Here is a 17,579-nt window from a genome sequence, read left to right as displayed (position 1 = left end):
TACGAGTAACACGCATACTTATATATGTGTGTGTGTTTATATAAGTATGTATGAATTAGTGGGATGTATTATTAATTATGTAGTAATGCTATATATTAAAATAATTAAGATCTACTACTTTAAACTATATATCTATATTAAAAAAACAATATTTTTGTATGTCTGTCGATGATAATATTTTTGACACAATATTTGTGTGAAACTATATTGTTTACCTCGATATTGTGTAGATATTTATTGTGCACTGCCCAGTAGGTGGCACAGAGAGCCTTTGGAGGAGGAGCACTTGGTATGGCCAATCAGTGGAGCAGTTGGAGGGTAGGGTGACATGGTCAAATGGTCTTAGCTGATGTAATTAACAGAATGCTTCACTTTGGAGTGCCAGGAGGATTTATACTGATGATTTTAAGTGGAGTTTGTTTACATAGTCCAGACATGACAGAACGATGACTATGGTAGTCTGGTCTGTGGGAAACCTAGGTCAAGAAAGATGAAAGAGATTGCCGAGCACAAAAGACACTTCTTTGACTTAGTTAACTCGAGGGGTGAGTAATAGCTTGAATTCCATAATAACTCCCAGACTTCTCACTTTTGAAGATATTACTAGGCAGGGGCATAGTTCCAGAGACTAGATGGTGTGGGTTGGGATTTTATTTCTTTTTCTACTTGTTATAACCTTCCTGCCAATAGATTTCAATTAATCCATGACTTGGAGGCACTTTTCTGGTCCTAAAACATTTGGGTTGGTGGTCGGGTGGCAGTGTCCCCAAACTGGTGCCTGAACTTGTGCATTTGGCTCAATGCCTGGATGTATACGTTTATATTTAGACATATGATTACTGTCTGGTTTAGACAGTTGTATCTGTGTAGCTGATGATGCAACCATGGCACCCGATTGAAGCACTTCATTTAGTGTTTGGGTGAGAACTAAACTAAATTTGTATCTCACTTTTTTGATCATTGTGCTGTCATTTGGGTATAAAGTCATGTCAATTAACTTCCTGTCATGTCAACAGGGTCGCAAGTCAAGTGATGAAGGGATGATGCAAATGCACACGGCTCAGACTTAGCGAAGTTTCAAAATTGGCTTCATGTGAATTCTGCGTTGTAACATATTGTTTGGTTTTTTGTAGGCTCTAGCTGCACCTGCTCCGTTTGCTGAATACGCAAGCTGTGAGTGCCAAGCACCCCATGAGAAACTAACCATTGCTCAAGCCCATCTCGGTACACCAGGTAAGTCCCTCACTACTCTTGCCTTTTTTCGCAGAACATTCCCACTCATGTTTAAGGGCTTCTTTGCTGGATATTTCAGAGGTAGGGGTCATAGAAATAACAGTTCCAGATAGATATTGGGCAATTCAATTTTGCACCTCTTACTTCATTTACACATGTAAATAAGAGGTGCAAATACATAGTGATGTATTTGTCATTTGAAAAGATGACGTTAACAATCACATTACATACATTTACTGCCTAGGCTGCTGGAACTAGAATTTTAGTTGGAAAAGGCAAGCATAGTGGAATTACAAAAGAAAATCCTTTCCACTCAGCTAGGCAGTAAAAGTGGCTGAGCAAGCTGAAGAATATATGTGAACTGCAATATCTGTTTTCTCTATTATGTTACCATTATGCAACAAACTTTATGCTTCATTTTTACATAGAGAATTTTTTTTACTTTGTTCTGTAACTTGCTAACCAATCTATTCTCTCCAACTCAGAATAGTTTTTGATAGTAGTGAATATAACTTAATGTATCCTTTAAAGTTGATAAAGAATACACAGTTCGCTGCTTACATAGAGCTATAGTTTTGGTGCTATATGCATGCCTGCTCTCTGGAACACACTTCTCCTATCTTTCAGGATTATTCAGAACCATTGGTTCTTCAGGAAAGCTCAGAAGACCTGGTTATTTTCTGTTTAAATACTCCTGTGGCCCTTCCTTGTTTGTTTTTCTTTTTGTAGCTGTTCTTTCTGAGGCTATCGCTGGGACGTCCCATCGCTGGGGCAGCAATTCGCTTTTAAAAATTCTTTAACATAACATAACAGCATTGAGATAAATATTGGCCAGTTGTCTACATGAATATATACTTTGTAACTTATTATGTTCTGTATTACTTATTTGGTGTTAATTCTTTTGCTCAAACATACTGTGGGTATCCCCATGTACAGTTATTAGTCATCTTACTTATCCCCTGATTAATCAAGAAAGTCATCACAGGTCTCAGCTTTCTGGACTCAAGAGGCAGTTTTACAGTATCACTGGGATTTGGAAGATCATCACAGAAAACCAAATCTCAAATGTCAGAATACACGCAACCAGATTATAGCAAAAAAGGTCCTCATTATAAGGGGCCTCTAATTCTCATTATTCCTGTTTGAAACCTCATAAGGATTTATGAGGTCTGTGAGGTTACAGCGGACCTTTTGTATGTCACCCCTCAAGATTTCAGATGAGGAAAGAAGTTAACATCTGTGAGGGAAAATGCAGAGACTAATGAGGAATTACTAGGCACTGGGACCTAGAATGACCCCCTTTACATTCCCATAACAGAGGGGTTTGTAGGGTTGAACTCTTTATTCCACACCCTCAAAACTAATGAGATCCCGGTACTTTTTAATGCCGGGGATTGGGAATTAGCACCCCCACTCCCGGGCTGTCGAAATGGGGCCCACAGTACTTTATTTACTTTAACGCCCTCCAAACACTGTATGTCTTCTAAATCTTAGAAAAATTTACTTTAAGTCTCGCCATGCAATGCGGAGGGGTGAAGGACTGCACAAAGCAACATGTTAAAGATTTTGCTGAGATGTACTCTTTTATTCCTCCATGCTACTAGTGAATTCCATGAGTAAGCTACGAGAAAGCCAAAAATACTACCTAGTCATATCCATTCACACCACAATCTTTATGAATCGACCCATTGAGCTCAGAAAGGGGCCCCAGGGCTTCGCTTTTCAATATAAGTGAGAGTGAGTTTACAAAGGCAATGTTAGCCATCACATGAGGGCACCGGCCTGCAAATAGTAGTTATACACTGGGAGCCAGATTTATCAAAGGATTGTGTTGCATTGCGTCACGAAAGGCATTGCAAGGGCAACGCAATCCTTAAGTCAGATTTACCAAACCACGCAAAGCCACTTGTGTGACACTGCGTGACACTGTGTGACTTGGTGAATCTAGAGTAACACAAGGCAACGCAAGTTGTTGCCAAGCTTTACTCTGTCTTGGGAAGGCATTACATGGGTGGAGAGTGGGTGTTCCCAAGCATCCACTCATGCTTTTTGGAACATTCCCAGATTTACCAGGAGCAGTAAACGTGGGAATATGACAACATTGTATGCCTTTCTGATAGAGGTGCAACAAGGAAAAATATCTTTATTTCTCCTAGCTTTTTCCTCTTTCCAAATGTGCTACCTTCTGCAGCACCAGTAGAAAGAGAAAAAAGCCTCTAAGGGTTGTGTTTGTGCAGGAAGGTGTCTGTTCCTGCACAAAAACATTCCTGGAGGTAATGGCACAAGGGTGTCTGCTTTGACGCTTGGCGCCCACAGGTGCACCAGCGCAGAGAGAGAGAGCAGGAATCAGCTATATTTTTGTAAATATGAAACATTACTACCCTCTCCATTTGAAGCAGCGCAGCAAGTTGTGTTGCTGCATTGTGCTGCATGAAATCCTGATAAATCAGGCTCTTAGGGATCATTTCACATAGGTAAACCTGTAAAGTTAAAAATCTAAATATGACTGTAAAGGTACTACTAGTAACCTTTCTGGACTATTTTATGTGCACACAGATAACTGTATTTGCATGTAGCGTAGGCAGAGATCTCCACCTAATCTACATAGAAGTAGGAACGGAAGAAAATAAGAAAAAAACCATCTCCTGAGGAAAAATCACACACATCTGACAAACATTAACACTGAAAGCACCTTAAAACAGCACACTGTGTTGTCTCTAACCTCTTCCCTTTCCCATGTGTAGAAAGATGACATCAAGCCAGACCTCAAGCAGCAGCCAACATGGTCTAGTCCAACACACTTAAGAAGCAGAGGAGATAGAACTTGAATTTAAATTTGTAGTGAATCATTACAGTGAAGTGCAGGGTCCGCTTCCACACCCCCTCATTGGAGAGAAGGTGGCGCATGTGGCAGGAGGTCATTAACTGGGTAAATGCGATGTGGATGGAAGTACACTCTGTTGGTGATCTCGAAATGAAACTGCAGAATGAAAGGAGGCAGGTGAATGAGAAGTTTTCCAGGATAGAGATGGCAAAGGCTCTACATAGTGGTGGAACCAGATCCGGCCTCTGCCTCACACCCACTGAATGAGCGCATCCTTTCCACCATGCACCCGGACATACTATATGGCCTGCTTGTTCCAGGGAAACCTAACCTCAGACCAGGTAAGACAATAAATCTTCATTTCTCAACTAGATTATTATAACTTCCCATTCATGTAACATTTTTCTTAAACAGTCCACATACCGCCATTCACATACAGGTCACTCATACACAGCCTGCCCCCCCTAGAGTTGATTATACAACATCTTCTTCTTGACTTCTAGCTGTCCTTTATCCAGTCCTCATGTCTGGTGCATTACAAGCGACAACTGGAGCAGCAAAGCCCCTCCTGAGCCAGGGTCGGCATCTCTGTGCATCCGTAGCATACAGTAAGTTTTCCCTCACAGCTATTAATGTCACAAAATGCTTGAGAAGTGTCCATTTGTGTTAGTCATAGCTCAACACAGTCAAAAAAGGTTCCTTCGCTTTATGCTACCAGACAATGTACTAATCACATAGTTATTTGTGTGTGAGTAGAGTTCAATATGCTCATTGACACCATTTTCTTCTCTACAAGTCCTCTCTCATATCACGTCAATGTCTCCCTGCAACCTTCACAATTCTCCCATTAACTGGCACAGGGGAAAAGGCTATCAATGATCCTACACCCTCATATTATTTGTATTGTGATATTTTAATACTTTATATGTTTCTGTCCCCACAGCTGCAGTGACACGATGGCCTCTTCAGCACACATAATGGCCCACCCATTAAGCCACTTCATGGGACGTCCTGCAAAACAATTCAGCCCTCTACCATCAATCAGCCAGGTAAGTCTGTAGCCCTAGTACATACACTACTATCTGTATTCATTTGCATCTCATTCACAGATTTCTCATCTGTAACAAATATCATCCATTTATCATGTTCCCCGTGTGAAAAGAATATCCATATTCCCATTTATATTTATGCAATTCGATACAAGATGTAACACCTATTACAGTTGTTCTCAGTCACATCAGAATTTTAAAGTTTCTCAATATTCTTTACTAAAGCTACTATATAAGGCAAACATGTCCGCAGCCACCTTCAGTCAAGAGGTCGGTCCAAACAGGACACATCTATGGCACTGGATGGCACGAAACCATCCTATCTCAAGTCCGGTGGAAAATATGAAGCAGCAGATGCCCACTTAAGCCAAACTTATGACCCATCTGGCTCTGTGGAAGTGACATCCGTGTCTTCCAATTACTGTTAAAATTTGTGAATATAAGAGTTTATCAATTCACCATATATGAAAGTCTGATTAAATGGTGTTTACTTGTCTCTTTTTTAACACTAAGAGTAGCTAATGAGGTTTACTAATTACACCCCTCTGATTCATATCCATGTTCTTATTTGTTGCATCAAATGATTACCTCCTTGGAACAATGCTGTATGTTTAAGCCCGGGATCCACAAAGGTCTAGAGGGCAGCTCCTATTCATTACAATTAACATACATGTCTTATCCTTTAAGACATTATGCATCTAGATCCTCTTTCATGTCGAAGTTCAAACTGCCCTTTCCCTTCCCTTAGAGCACCTGCAGACAAACTGCCTATGATGTCATTCCATCCACAAGTGAAGGACAGTGTGCCATCCAGGGAGAAAGAATACTGCTACTCCAAGCGGGCATCTCTTCGGCTCCCAGCACTACAAAGAAACAGAATGTTGGCCCTATCAGTTTCTCTCGCAGGACATTCTTTCAGATTACAAGTCCCCAGGCACCAACAAAAAGAAAGGTGCAGATGCTTGTTGCATTTAAGGACTCACATTAAACAACCATCATTCTACAGATACATCACTTGCTCCCCCTGTTACACCCTTCAAACCTGGTGCAATGTTTGACTTCTCTCCATTTTCTCATTGAAAGATAATCCCTAGGTGGTACAGACATCTCTCCCCCTGAACAATCTCCATCCCAAAACCTTAAAGGCGTCAACATTTAATGGGGGAATAAGCTGGCTTTCTCAGATGGCCATGCATGCAAATGGTTGGCATGGGTTGCCCTCTGGAAGAATGAGAACTTAAAAACAGGTCTCTGAGCAGTGTGAGATTCATGAAATGTGGAGAACATGCACAGCATTTCCACCCACCTGGAATACCTCCCAAGGCGAAGAGAAGAAAGACCCTGGTCTTGAAGAACGCAGGAAATAGCTTCCAGGCATTGTGAAGTTGCACATGGAACATCTCTAGTTGTTCAGGAAGAAGGATGGAAGGTGCCAGGCCATAGGCATCAAGCTTCTATAGACGTTCTCACACAGAGGCCCATTTCAAGCTCTACACCCCACTCCAGCTATGGCACACCTGCTTCTAGTCTGATATTCAACCTAACGTGGGCCCAGTGCTGCTGTCATGGCCGGAGAATCTCAGGAACAGTACCCCCTTCTGGCAGCTCCGACTCAGATTACATAATAACAGCGTAACAGGGGAAATGGAAATTAGAGTAGATAAACATGGGAAGGAGATCTGAAAGACAAAAAGGCAACCAACTAGAATGTAGGTGTATTGTCAGACTCAGGCCAGACCAAAGTAAAAGTGTACAAGGCACATTTGTTGCATGCGCTTCCATGGTTAAAGCATATCATAAGCTATCTGCTGATTTCAACGAATATAAATAACAATGCCTGAGTTAACAACTTTTAATATATATTGTAATGTATCATAAAATATGCTTTCATCTTTTAGGCTTGACTTCCCATAGCCAACTGAAACGCACTGTGATATTTTACAATTAATGGAAATATTCCCCAATAAAACACAGGGACCATAATACATGGTAACTGACATGGAAAGCCCGTAACCAATTCGCAAGCCTTATCAACACACGTAGGTGGCACAGTCCAAGAGTAGGCCTCCTCACATATGTGGGTAGCGATAGTGACATGTTACCAGACCATAGTTCACCAAAATTGTTCCGTACGAAAGACACCTGTGGAGCCAAGCGCACCCGTTGGCATACTCCAAAGTGTGAGACCTTCCAGCCACTCAATAAACACCACAGGGCAAGTCGGAGAATGCTTCCCAAACAGAAACACCAGGTCAAATTCAGAATACCAGAATAGTGGACCCTTGCCCCATGCTTCGGGTATCTCTCTATATATATACTGCCAGTCCCTTGCCCCATGCTTTGGGTATCTCTATATATATACTGTCAGGTCCCGCTTGCAGCGATGACTACATCTCGCAAGATTGACACTTCCTAGTCCTTGTATCACACAGAGGCCATCTTGGAATGGAGCCCTTTTGATTCACAAGCTTACAGTCATGTCAGCAGTTCCACCACTGACTGCCCCCTTTCCCACTTAGCTCTTTGTCCCATGCCGCATATGACAGCACGGAATGGGCACAAGAACCACAAGACTTGACAGCATTGCTGGAGCGGGTAATTCAAAAAACTTTTTGTATGCCCTCCCCATTTTGCATGTTTATGCTAATTAAATTAATTACTCAATTATAATCGAACTAATGGATTGAAGTGGAAATTATTAATCAACCTTATTAATGACTGAAATACACGTGGGATTGCTTTGCATGACTTTATTAATTCGTAAACTAAATTATGTACGCATACTAATGATAGACAATTAGAATATTGCATGATATATGTTGCTTTTGTGATGTATTTGTGATTTGTGCTTTATTTAGTAAGTATAAACCGCTTGAGTGTTGCTTATTGCTAGATAAATACATGCACATATGGGTATTAGCCAGGGAATAACACTTTATTAGTTATTTTTATGTATTAATTACGTTTTGTGTTTCTTTTGCTTAAGTTGACCATTTGGGTCTGCCACAATATGGCTGCCTCCGGTATCTAACTTGACCGTCGACGCTACACGAGGTGTGGGGTGAAGTGCGCCTGCGCTAACGCCAGCTACAGTGGCCTCGTCATGACCCTAACCAGACTGTACCCACCAAGGTCGCACTGGGAAGCAAGCCAGCTTTTCAGAAAGAACAATAAAACGCCTCTTAAAACCGGAACAAGCAAAACTGATGATCTAAGAGACATTATTTAGTGAGAACCCTGTCAGACGATTTTCGATTGTCCAATCAGAGGAGCTGAAAACCCATACTTGTTACATTTTGTCAATGATTTTACTATAAATTATGGTAGAATAGAGAGGTTGGTGCGGGTTCGTTCTTGGCTTTTCTCGATTTCCTGACGTTATGCTGACGGATAGGACGGTGACGCTGCAGGACAGCTGTTTCCCTAAATCTTTGACGGACTGAATTAATGCCCAAACGCCTGATGAACTGGAATTACTAAAATTGATGGGCATAGATTTGCGAGACAACCAGATTTGACTTAGAGGACGACAATTAGCCAGAATAGGTAAATATGATTGGCAACTTGATTAAATGAATGATTTAATTTGCATTAATTAGATAAAGATTGAATTGATCAACTACAGAATGAGTTGGGTTGTTTGTTCATTGAAAATGTATTAATTTAAAGGTAAATTAGAGAATTGGAAGTCAACCTAAACCTGCAACTAACTGATCCATCCTAATTTATGAGCGGAATACTAAAGGTGAAGTTCAGGGCCTAATGAGTATCAGAAGGTTGCGTAGATTTGTTGCTCATTAGGGTAAAGAGGTAATTCCTTTCATGTCAGTGTTTGGAAGATAATCGCCTCCCGAGAAACACAGATTGATGGTGAGTGAATGTTGGTGTTATGGGCTCCACCAGCGATTGTATGGATAGTGTATGTTTGTGAGATCTATGGTCTGTGACGGAGGGAGGGATTTTGTACTCCACGCTGCAGCAGTTATTCTGGTAGCAGAATGATGGTTGTTATTGTTTTGGTTTGGTGATTATTGCTTGTACATTGCTTATTGATTATTGGTTATTGATTGATATTGATTTATGTACTAACACTCTATGTTGAGTTGCGTTGAGTTATATGTTGTTTGCACGGCTTCTGGGATGTAGGAAGTCGGAAGTTTGTAACGGTTCCGTAGTAGAGCAGAGGTAAGCGCTGCTCTCGGGAAAGACGGAATTGTTGTTGCCCTGTAGGTACACAGGGGAAACGTGTGACAATTGAAGTTGCACGACAAATTGTCTGGGTTCGATTCGGTAGCATCGTCGTGTGTTGCCATTAGAAGACATTTATAGTGTGAGAAAAGTGTGTATGATAGCGAAGGTTACCTGTGATTTTCTGGTCTTAGGTACCAGGAATCCAACTGGCATTCCGATAACGCTTATCACTGGAAAGGTAATAGGTATTCTCTGAGCTTGTTAGTAGGACAAAGCAGAGGTAAGCGCTACTTTGCTAACGCATGTCATAATTCTGTAGTAGGACAGACTGTTCGCTGTTCTCGGGAAAGACAGGATTCTGTATGAATGTACTACATTTTCTAGTGTGAAAGTGCGTGAATGAAATAGCATTTGGGTTAATTGCGAAACTCTGGGTTTATTTCTCAGGAGCAGTGGGTCTCCAACTATGTGTCTTAAATACTAGAGAAACAATTAGCTAATGCTTGTTAGAAGGGTGAAGTAGATGGATGTGCTACTTTATCAACGGAAGTAACGATTCCATAGTAGGGCAGAGGTAAGCGCTGCTCTCGGTAAAGACGGGATTCTCGTGAGAAAGGTCTTTTGCTATTCTTTGGTTAGCGAAGCGGACAATGGAGACGTTTCTATGTTGTTACTAACAGAAGTGTAGAAATTGAAACAAAAACTTACTGAACAGATTTGTAAAGGAGGGCTCGACAGGAGCAAGAGCTGCCGCAGCGGCTGCTGACGTCAGTACGACCGCGCTGGGATTGGACAGTTGGTCAGAACAGTGAAACGCTCCGGATTGGTGCGTTAGTGTACGTCGCGCTAGGAGTGGAGAAATACAGGGTGACGTAGACGCTCCTTATTGGTGCGTTAGTGTGAGTCGCGCTGTGATTGGATAGAGTAACGGTACAGTTGTAAAGAGAGTATAGTGATACACGAAAGACAAGAAAATGTATTACGATCCACTAGAAAAAGAGAAAAAGTCATGGTTAGGAAGAATCAAGAAGTGGTTTAAGAAGGACAAACCGGTCAAACTAGGGAAGGACAGTTACTTCCTCCACCGAAAACCCCCGCATCCTTTATGATTTCGAAATATGGGTATCATACTTGTATTTGGTTAGACAATTGGGTGAGATACACAAAAGAGGACGGAGTATTAGCTTTTCCAGAACATGGTTCATTTAATTTGGCTGTTTTGAGAAATTTGAGAGAGAAAATGATGAATTTAGAACCAAGACCTAGACCGACACAGTTTGAGGCTTTGACGGAATGGGAAGATGAAATGCATGAACGAGAGAGACAAAGAAATGGTAGAGGATATAGGTACCTGTTTGGTAGACCATACGGACATAAAACGCATAATGATCGAATGAGAAGATGGCAGGATGCGAGTATGACTGAGGGTTTGGTTCCCTGTAAGAACTGCAGGAGAGAATGAAGGACGAAAGTGCGTAGAAAAGAGGCATAATGTGGAGTCGAGAGGGTATGGAGTGAATGAATCCGAGGATAATGTTGTTGATGATATGTTCTATAAGAATCCACCACCGTATCGACCAGAACCAGAAATATTAACCCCAAGTGCCCCAATGAAAGAAACAGTACGAATTATAAAATCGGAACCAGAGTCCCAAAGTTTGGGTAAAAACAATGCTATTAGAGAGGTAGAAAAGAGGTCGGAAGAAAGAACAGATGGAGAAAATTCTGCAGAATTAGCAAAAACGACCCTAGAATTAACTGAGAAAATAAGAGAATTGACTAAGAATCTAGAAGCAGTAACTGTTCCAGTAACGATAGGTCCAGCAATGCCCATTTTTGACAAGCAGAAGGACAGTGAGCATTGTTTGACAGTCCCTTATAAAAGTAATAAACAGGTTGAACAACCAAGAGTGAGTCAGAATGAGAATCCATGGAGACAGACTATGAGTATAATTGAACCGAATTTTTCAAATAACCCGTTTGTAGGTCCGAACTGTGCAGAGAGACATATGACAATGATAGAGACAGTGTCAGAAACACAAAAAGATTTTTGACAAGGAAATGTAGAGAAGCCAGTAGGACCATCGACAGAGGAGTTAAGTGAATGGTTAAGAAGCTTGCAGATGAAAGACAAAGAATCCCAATCAATTGATGTGGCCAAGTTACGAATGGTATTGGAAGAATTAATAGTAGGGACTATCCCAACAGAAAAATTGAAAACCTATCAGGATGAAGAATTTCTATTTTTGTGCAAAAGTGTGACCTGGAGAGCGAAAAACTTACACGAAAGGTTAGAAGAAGTGGCAAATGCGATGGGTATTGATATTGAAAAGGTAAAAGCCTTACAGAAACCATATCGAGTAGATTTCACCGAAAAGGATATTGAAAACATGAACACAACAGGACGAATAGGTCAGATTAAGGACATAATCATTTTATTGAGAAAATGGGGAGATATGGATAAATGGAGAAGCAGGTGGTATAGAAAACGTGATGATGCCTCAGATAAGACATTTTCAGCATTTCCTGTAAGAGAAAAGGAAAAGGTAGTGACAGAATGCCCTATGAGAGAGATTCCAGGAGGAGGATATGTACATGTCCCATGGTCGAGACAGGATATTTTGTCTTTTACGAATGATTTCCCTCGACTGCGTGAGAAGCCCGTTGAGTGGTACAGGCAGGTAGACAGATTTGTAAAATTGTCTAAAGTACTATGGATTGATTTGAATAGTCTATTTGACATAATTGTACCAGCAGATTTATGGACAGAGTGCAAGCTCATGATAAATTGGCCAACCCAGGAATATCCTAGGGATCCTAAAACAGGAGCTCCAGACCCCGAGGTAATGAAGAAATATGAACAGGTTATGGTATTTTTGAAAAACAAAGTACCCCCTAAAGAGACAGATTGGGTAAAAATTGATCGAACACACCAAGAAAGTAAAGAGTCAGTACATGCATATTATGAGAGGCTAATACTAGCTTTTAAACAGTTTAGCGGAGATGAGAATCTGAGTGAAAAGGATTTGAGTCATTTTGTATACAGATTTGTATATGGTTTACGTCCAGAAATTGGTGAAATGATTAAACAGCATACAGTAGATTGGCAAAACAAGAAAATAGACAAAGTATTGAGGCATGCTAAATATTTCAGTGATGAAATTGAAGCAAAACAGCGGAAACTAAAAGAGAAGGCAATGTGGGCACAGGTAAAGGTAGCAGAGAGACAAGAAGCACAATTAGTGAAACAAGCAGGGTCCAAGCCGAAATTTAATCCTGGGAAAAATAAAGGGAATATTGAGGAAGCTAAAAAGAAATTATCGTGTCATAATTGCGGTAGGATAGGGCATTGGAAATCCGAGTGTAAATTTCCCCCAAGTACTAATAATGAAAATCCATCATTGAACCCACAGGTGCAGCATGAGGTGAGTAGTCAACTGCAGCAACAGCAGCAAGTTGTTACCCCACAGAATCAGGTGCCAAAACCGCCTTTTCCACAGAGCAGAAACTCACAGAAGTATAGTAGTAAATCGGGATTCTACAATGAAGAACAGGTAAATAAGCTGCCACGCGCTAGCGCTGTTTCGCTGTATTGGCTTCAACGCGATGAAAGTGACTCAGAAGAAAGCTATTGACGGTGCCGAAGGGAGGAAGGAGAGTGCGTACTTGGCGCAACTCAAGAAGTAGACCAGACAGGACCTTTTGTAGATGGGAAGGTTAATGATGAAAATATTACTTTCCTAGTGGATACTGGTGCTACTCGATCAACTGTTAGATCAGCTGATATTAAGAATCTTCCTCTCTCGGATGAAACGATCCAAGTAGTTGGTGTACCCAACAGACAGATTAAAACATACCTTACAGAACCAGTGAAAGTTAGCATAGGGAAATTTTCAGACATGCACCGCTTTGTGGTGTGTGACACCAGTCCTGTGAATTTATTAGGTAGGGACCTGTTGTGCAAAATGAATTGCACTATATTCTGTACTCCGGATGGAATAGCTTTTGAAACACCGGATGATGATGTACTGTATAAGATGACCATAGCTAACAGAGAAAATGAGGTTACTGAAACATATGCTGTATTCAACCCTGATGAATTACCTAAAGAATTGAAACAGTCTGTAAAAGCGGAAGTTTGGGATTTCACTGGAGAAGATGTAGGACTAATGAGAAATGTAGATCCAATAAAAATAACAGTAAAGGAAGGAGTAACATACCCAAATGTCCCGCAATATAAATTGACACCTGAGATAATTGAAGGAGTAACTCCTGTAATAGAGAAAATGATCAAGCAAGGAATTTTGAGAGAAATAATGAGTAGTCCATGCAATTCACCAATAATGGGACTGAAAAAGCCTAATGGGAAATTCAGGATAGTACAAGATCTGAGAAAGGTGATTAAAATTGTGGTATCATGTTGACCCATTGTACCAAATCCATCAGTGATCTTATATCAGATTCCCCATGATGCAGAATGGTATACAGTGATCTGTGTCATGCTTTCTTTTCCATCCCATTGCACCATGACAGTCAGCAAATTTTTGCATTTCGTTTTGGTGAGCGTATTTTGGCATGGTCCCGAATCCCACAGGGGTATACAGAAAGCCCCTCAATATTTAATCAGTTATTGAAGAAGTCTTTGGAGAGTCTAGAAATGCCTGAAAATTCAGTATTAGTACAATACATTGACGACCTTTTGGTGGCGTCAAAAACACGTGAAGCTTGTGAGGTAGACACGATAGCCTTGCTAAATCATTTGGCAGATGGAGGACTTAAAGTGTCACCATCAAAATTACAGTTTTGCAAAAAGGAAGTACAGTACTTAGTACATAACATTGAGAAAGGACTAAGAAAAATAACAATAGACAGAATCAGAATTATAAAAGGAATGAGAGCTCCCATGACTCAAAGAGAGGTGAGAATGTTTTTGGGAATAGTTGGATACTGTCGTCAGTGGATCAGCAATTTTTCTTTGATTGCCAAACCTTTGGTACGACTGACGAGAAGTGATGTGAGAGATCCAATTGAGTTAAACAAGGAGAAATTGGCAGCATTTAGAAAATTGAGAGATGGTTTGTGTGAAGCACCTGCATTAGGTCTGCCTGACTATGAGAAAGAATTCAAATTGTATTGCAGTGAGAGAAATGGATGTGCCCTTTCTGTGTTAATACAGAAGCATGGAAAATTGAGGGGACCAATTGCATATTTTTCATCAATGCTTGATCCAGTAGCTGTAGCTTTAAATGGATGTTTGAAAGCGGTAGCTGCAACTTGCTGAAGTTTGGAGCAGAGTGAAGGAATTGTGATGGGATATCCATTGAAAGTGTTTGTACCTCATGATGTAGCGATCCTGTTAACAAGGAGTCGTACTCAGTATATGACACACAGTCGGCTGACTAAGTATGAAAAGGTCATATTAGGTGCAACTAATGTGAGTCTTGCAAGATGTTTGAATGTGAATCCTGCAACATTGTTGCCTGATGCTGAGATTGTGGAAGTAAGAGATGAAGTAGATCATGATTGTTTGGATGTACTTGATTTTTGTACAAAACCACGACCAGATATAAAAGATGTACCTTTGCCAGAAAGTGATTTTGTGATGTTCGTTGATGGGTCATGTTTGAGAATAGATGGAGTGCCACCAAGGTCGCCCTGGGAAGCAAGCCAGCTTTTCAGAAAGAACAATAAAACGCCTCTTAAAACCGGAACAAGCAAGACTGATGATCTAAGAGACATTATTTTGTGAGAACCCTGTCAGACGATTTTCGATTGTCCAATCAGAGGAGCTGAAAACCCATACTTGTTACATTTTGTCAATGATTTTTACTATAAATTATGGTAGAATAGAGAGGTTGGTGCGGGTTCGTTTTTGGCTTCCCTCGATTTCCTGACGTTATGCTGACGGAGAGGACGGTGACGCTGCAGGACAGCTGTTTCCTTGAATCTTTGATGGACTGAATTAATGCCCAAACTCCTGATGAACTGGAATTACTAAAATTGATGGGCATAGATTTGCGAGACAACCAGATTTGACTTAGAGGACGACAATTAGCAAGAATAGGTAAATATGATTGGCAACTTGATTAAATGAATGATTTAATTTGCATTAATTAGATAAAGATTGAATTGATTAACTACAGAATGAGTTGGGTTGTTTGTTCATTGAAAATGTATTAATTGAAAGGTAAATTAGAGAATTGAAAGTCAACCTAAACCTGCAACTAACTGATCCATCCCAATTTATGAGAGGAATACTAAAGGTGAAGGTCAGGGCCTAATGAGTATCAGAGGGTTGCGTAGATTTGTTGCTCATTAGGGTAAAGAGGTAATTCCTTTCATGTCAGCGTTTGGAAGATAATCGCCTCCCGAGAAACACAGATTGATGGTGAGTGAATGTTGGTTTTATGGGCCCCACCAGAGAATGTATGTATAGTGTATGTTTGTGAGATCTATGGTATGTGACGGAGGGAGGGATTTTGTACTCCACGCTGCAGCACTGCATAGCTGGGATCCAGGTGACCCGCCCATAGGAGTAAACAAGAATCACCATATCCATGAAGACTTCATCCACCAGTCAACCTCATCCTCAAATTACACCCCTACTTTTCTGTTTTCCCAAACTACCACAGAACACATATTGAAAAATTTATTTTGTTTAACAAATATGAATAAGAAGAATTTGTACCTACCTCCCACCTGTGTGCCATCTCACATGTGCCTGGGCCTCAAGGTGGGTGCATGCAAATAATATGGAATGTGTTGGAGAGTCATGGGCATGTGCCATTCAGCCTTTGGTCACCACACACACAACCATCTACAGGCATACTCCCAATGCCTCAACAAAGTTACACAATATCCAAGTTTTAAAGGAAATAGATCTGGGTTCTGGTGATGGTGTAAAGAAGTAGGATGTAAACTGTCCTTCAATAAATGAGAAATAACCACAATAATGCCTTGAGAGAGGATGAGTGAACTTGGAGAGGATGAGCAGCGGAAACAAACACATCAGGAACGTTATGGGAAACCTCCATATGCACTGTCCAATACAGAAAAGGAAGCAAAGCAAAGGAAATATCTAAATGAAATGTCCAAATAAATGTCCAGTAGACCAAAGTTAATATCAATCTTCCAATCACCTTTTGTGTGTTTGATGTATGCTTCAAGTGGCCTGAGTATGCCCAGATGTGGTTCCTGTGCTCACGTAGCCACTGGAACCAAGCTATACCCACCTGATGAGCTCTAATCAAGGTGAAACTAGTCTTGGGTTGCTTGTGTTCTGGTTCAGGGATGACCTGGCCTGACAATTGGGACTGGATCGTTCCTATTGGAGCAAGGTCAAGACTGATTTGGATATCGCTGGCTCCAAACTGAAATGACATGGTAAGCAAAAGAATGGTGGGTTGGGGTGCAACCCTAAGCAATCACCAGTGATTAGACAAATTGAAGTCATTAATCCCATCACCGTTTGTGTGCTTGATGTATGCCCCAAGTGTCAAGAGTATGTCCAGAAGTGGGCCACATGCTCACTGTGCCACTGGAATCAAGCTATACCCGACTGATGAGCCTTAATCAGGGAAAACCCAGTCTTGGGCTGCTTGTTTTCTGGTGCAGTGAGGACCTGGCCTGACAGTTTGGGCTGGAATGTTCCTATTGGAGCAGGATCAAGACTGATTTGCAAAGGCTGGGTTCAATCTGAAATGCATGGTGAGCAAAAGAATGATGGGTGGGGATGCTACCCCAAGCCATTGCCGGTAGTTAGACAAATTGTTAGCATTCCTCCCATCAACCTTTGTGTGTTTGATGTACACCCCAAGAGCCAAGGTTATACCTAGAAGTGGGTTCTGTGCTCACTGTGTCACTGGAAGCAAGCTATACCTGACTGATGAGCCCTAGTCAGGGCAAAACCGGTCTCAGGCTTTTTGTGTTCAGGTTCAGAGAGGACCTGGCCAAACAGTTCGGGCTGGACTGTTCCTACTGTAGCAGAGTCAAGACTGATTTGCATATGGTTGGGTCCAAACTGAAATTGCGTGGTGAGCAAAAGAACGGTTGGTTGGGATGCTACCCTGAGCAATTGCCATTGCTTAGACAAATTGCAAGCATTCCTCTCATCATTGATATAGACAACATGGACATGTCAAGACCAAGTAATCAGTACCCACGAGACAAAAAGACTTATAATCCTCAAATGATGATATACAATTTATAATTGTATTGACATTCCACTTTACTTCTGCTCATGATTCTCGAGATCTGCATGGAGGTTAGTCAAAGCATTTCTA

General features: G+C 41.1%; 1 protein-coding gene across 2 annotated transcripts in view; it reads left to right on the top strand.

The window, feature by feature from the left end:
• Positions 1-17,579, top strand: part of PCYT1B (phosphate cytidylyltransferase 1B, choline) — a 1,395,913-nt gene that overhangs the window by 266,471 nt on the left and 1,111,863 nt on the right. For both annotated transcript variants that reach the window (XM_085622422.1, XM_085622421.1), the window contains exon 2: positions 1,134-1,233. In XM_085622422.1, the coding sequence (XP_085478548.1) occupies positions 1,134-1,233 (100 nt within the window). The remainder of the gene's footprint in view (positions 1-1,133; positions 1,234-17,579) is intronic.

Source organism: Triturus cristatus, chromosome 8 (assembly GCF_964204655.1).
Source record: "Triturus cristatus chromosome 8, aTriCri1.1, whole genome shotgun sequence".
Taxonomy (NCBI): Eukaryota; Metazoa; Chordata; class Amphibia; order Caudata; family Salamandridae; genus Triturus; species Triturus cristatus.
This window is presented reverse-complemented; position numbering and strand designations above follow the sequence as displayed.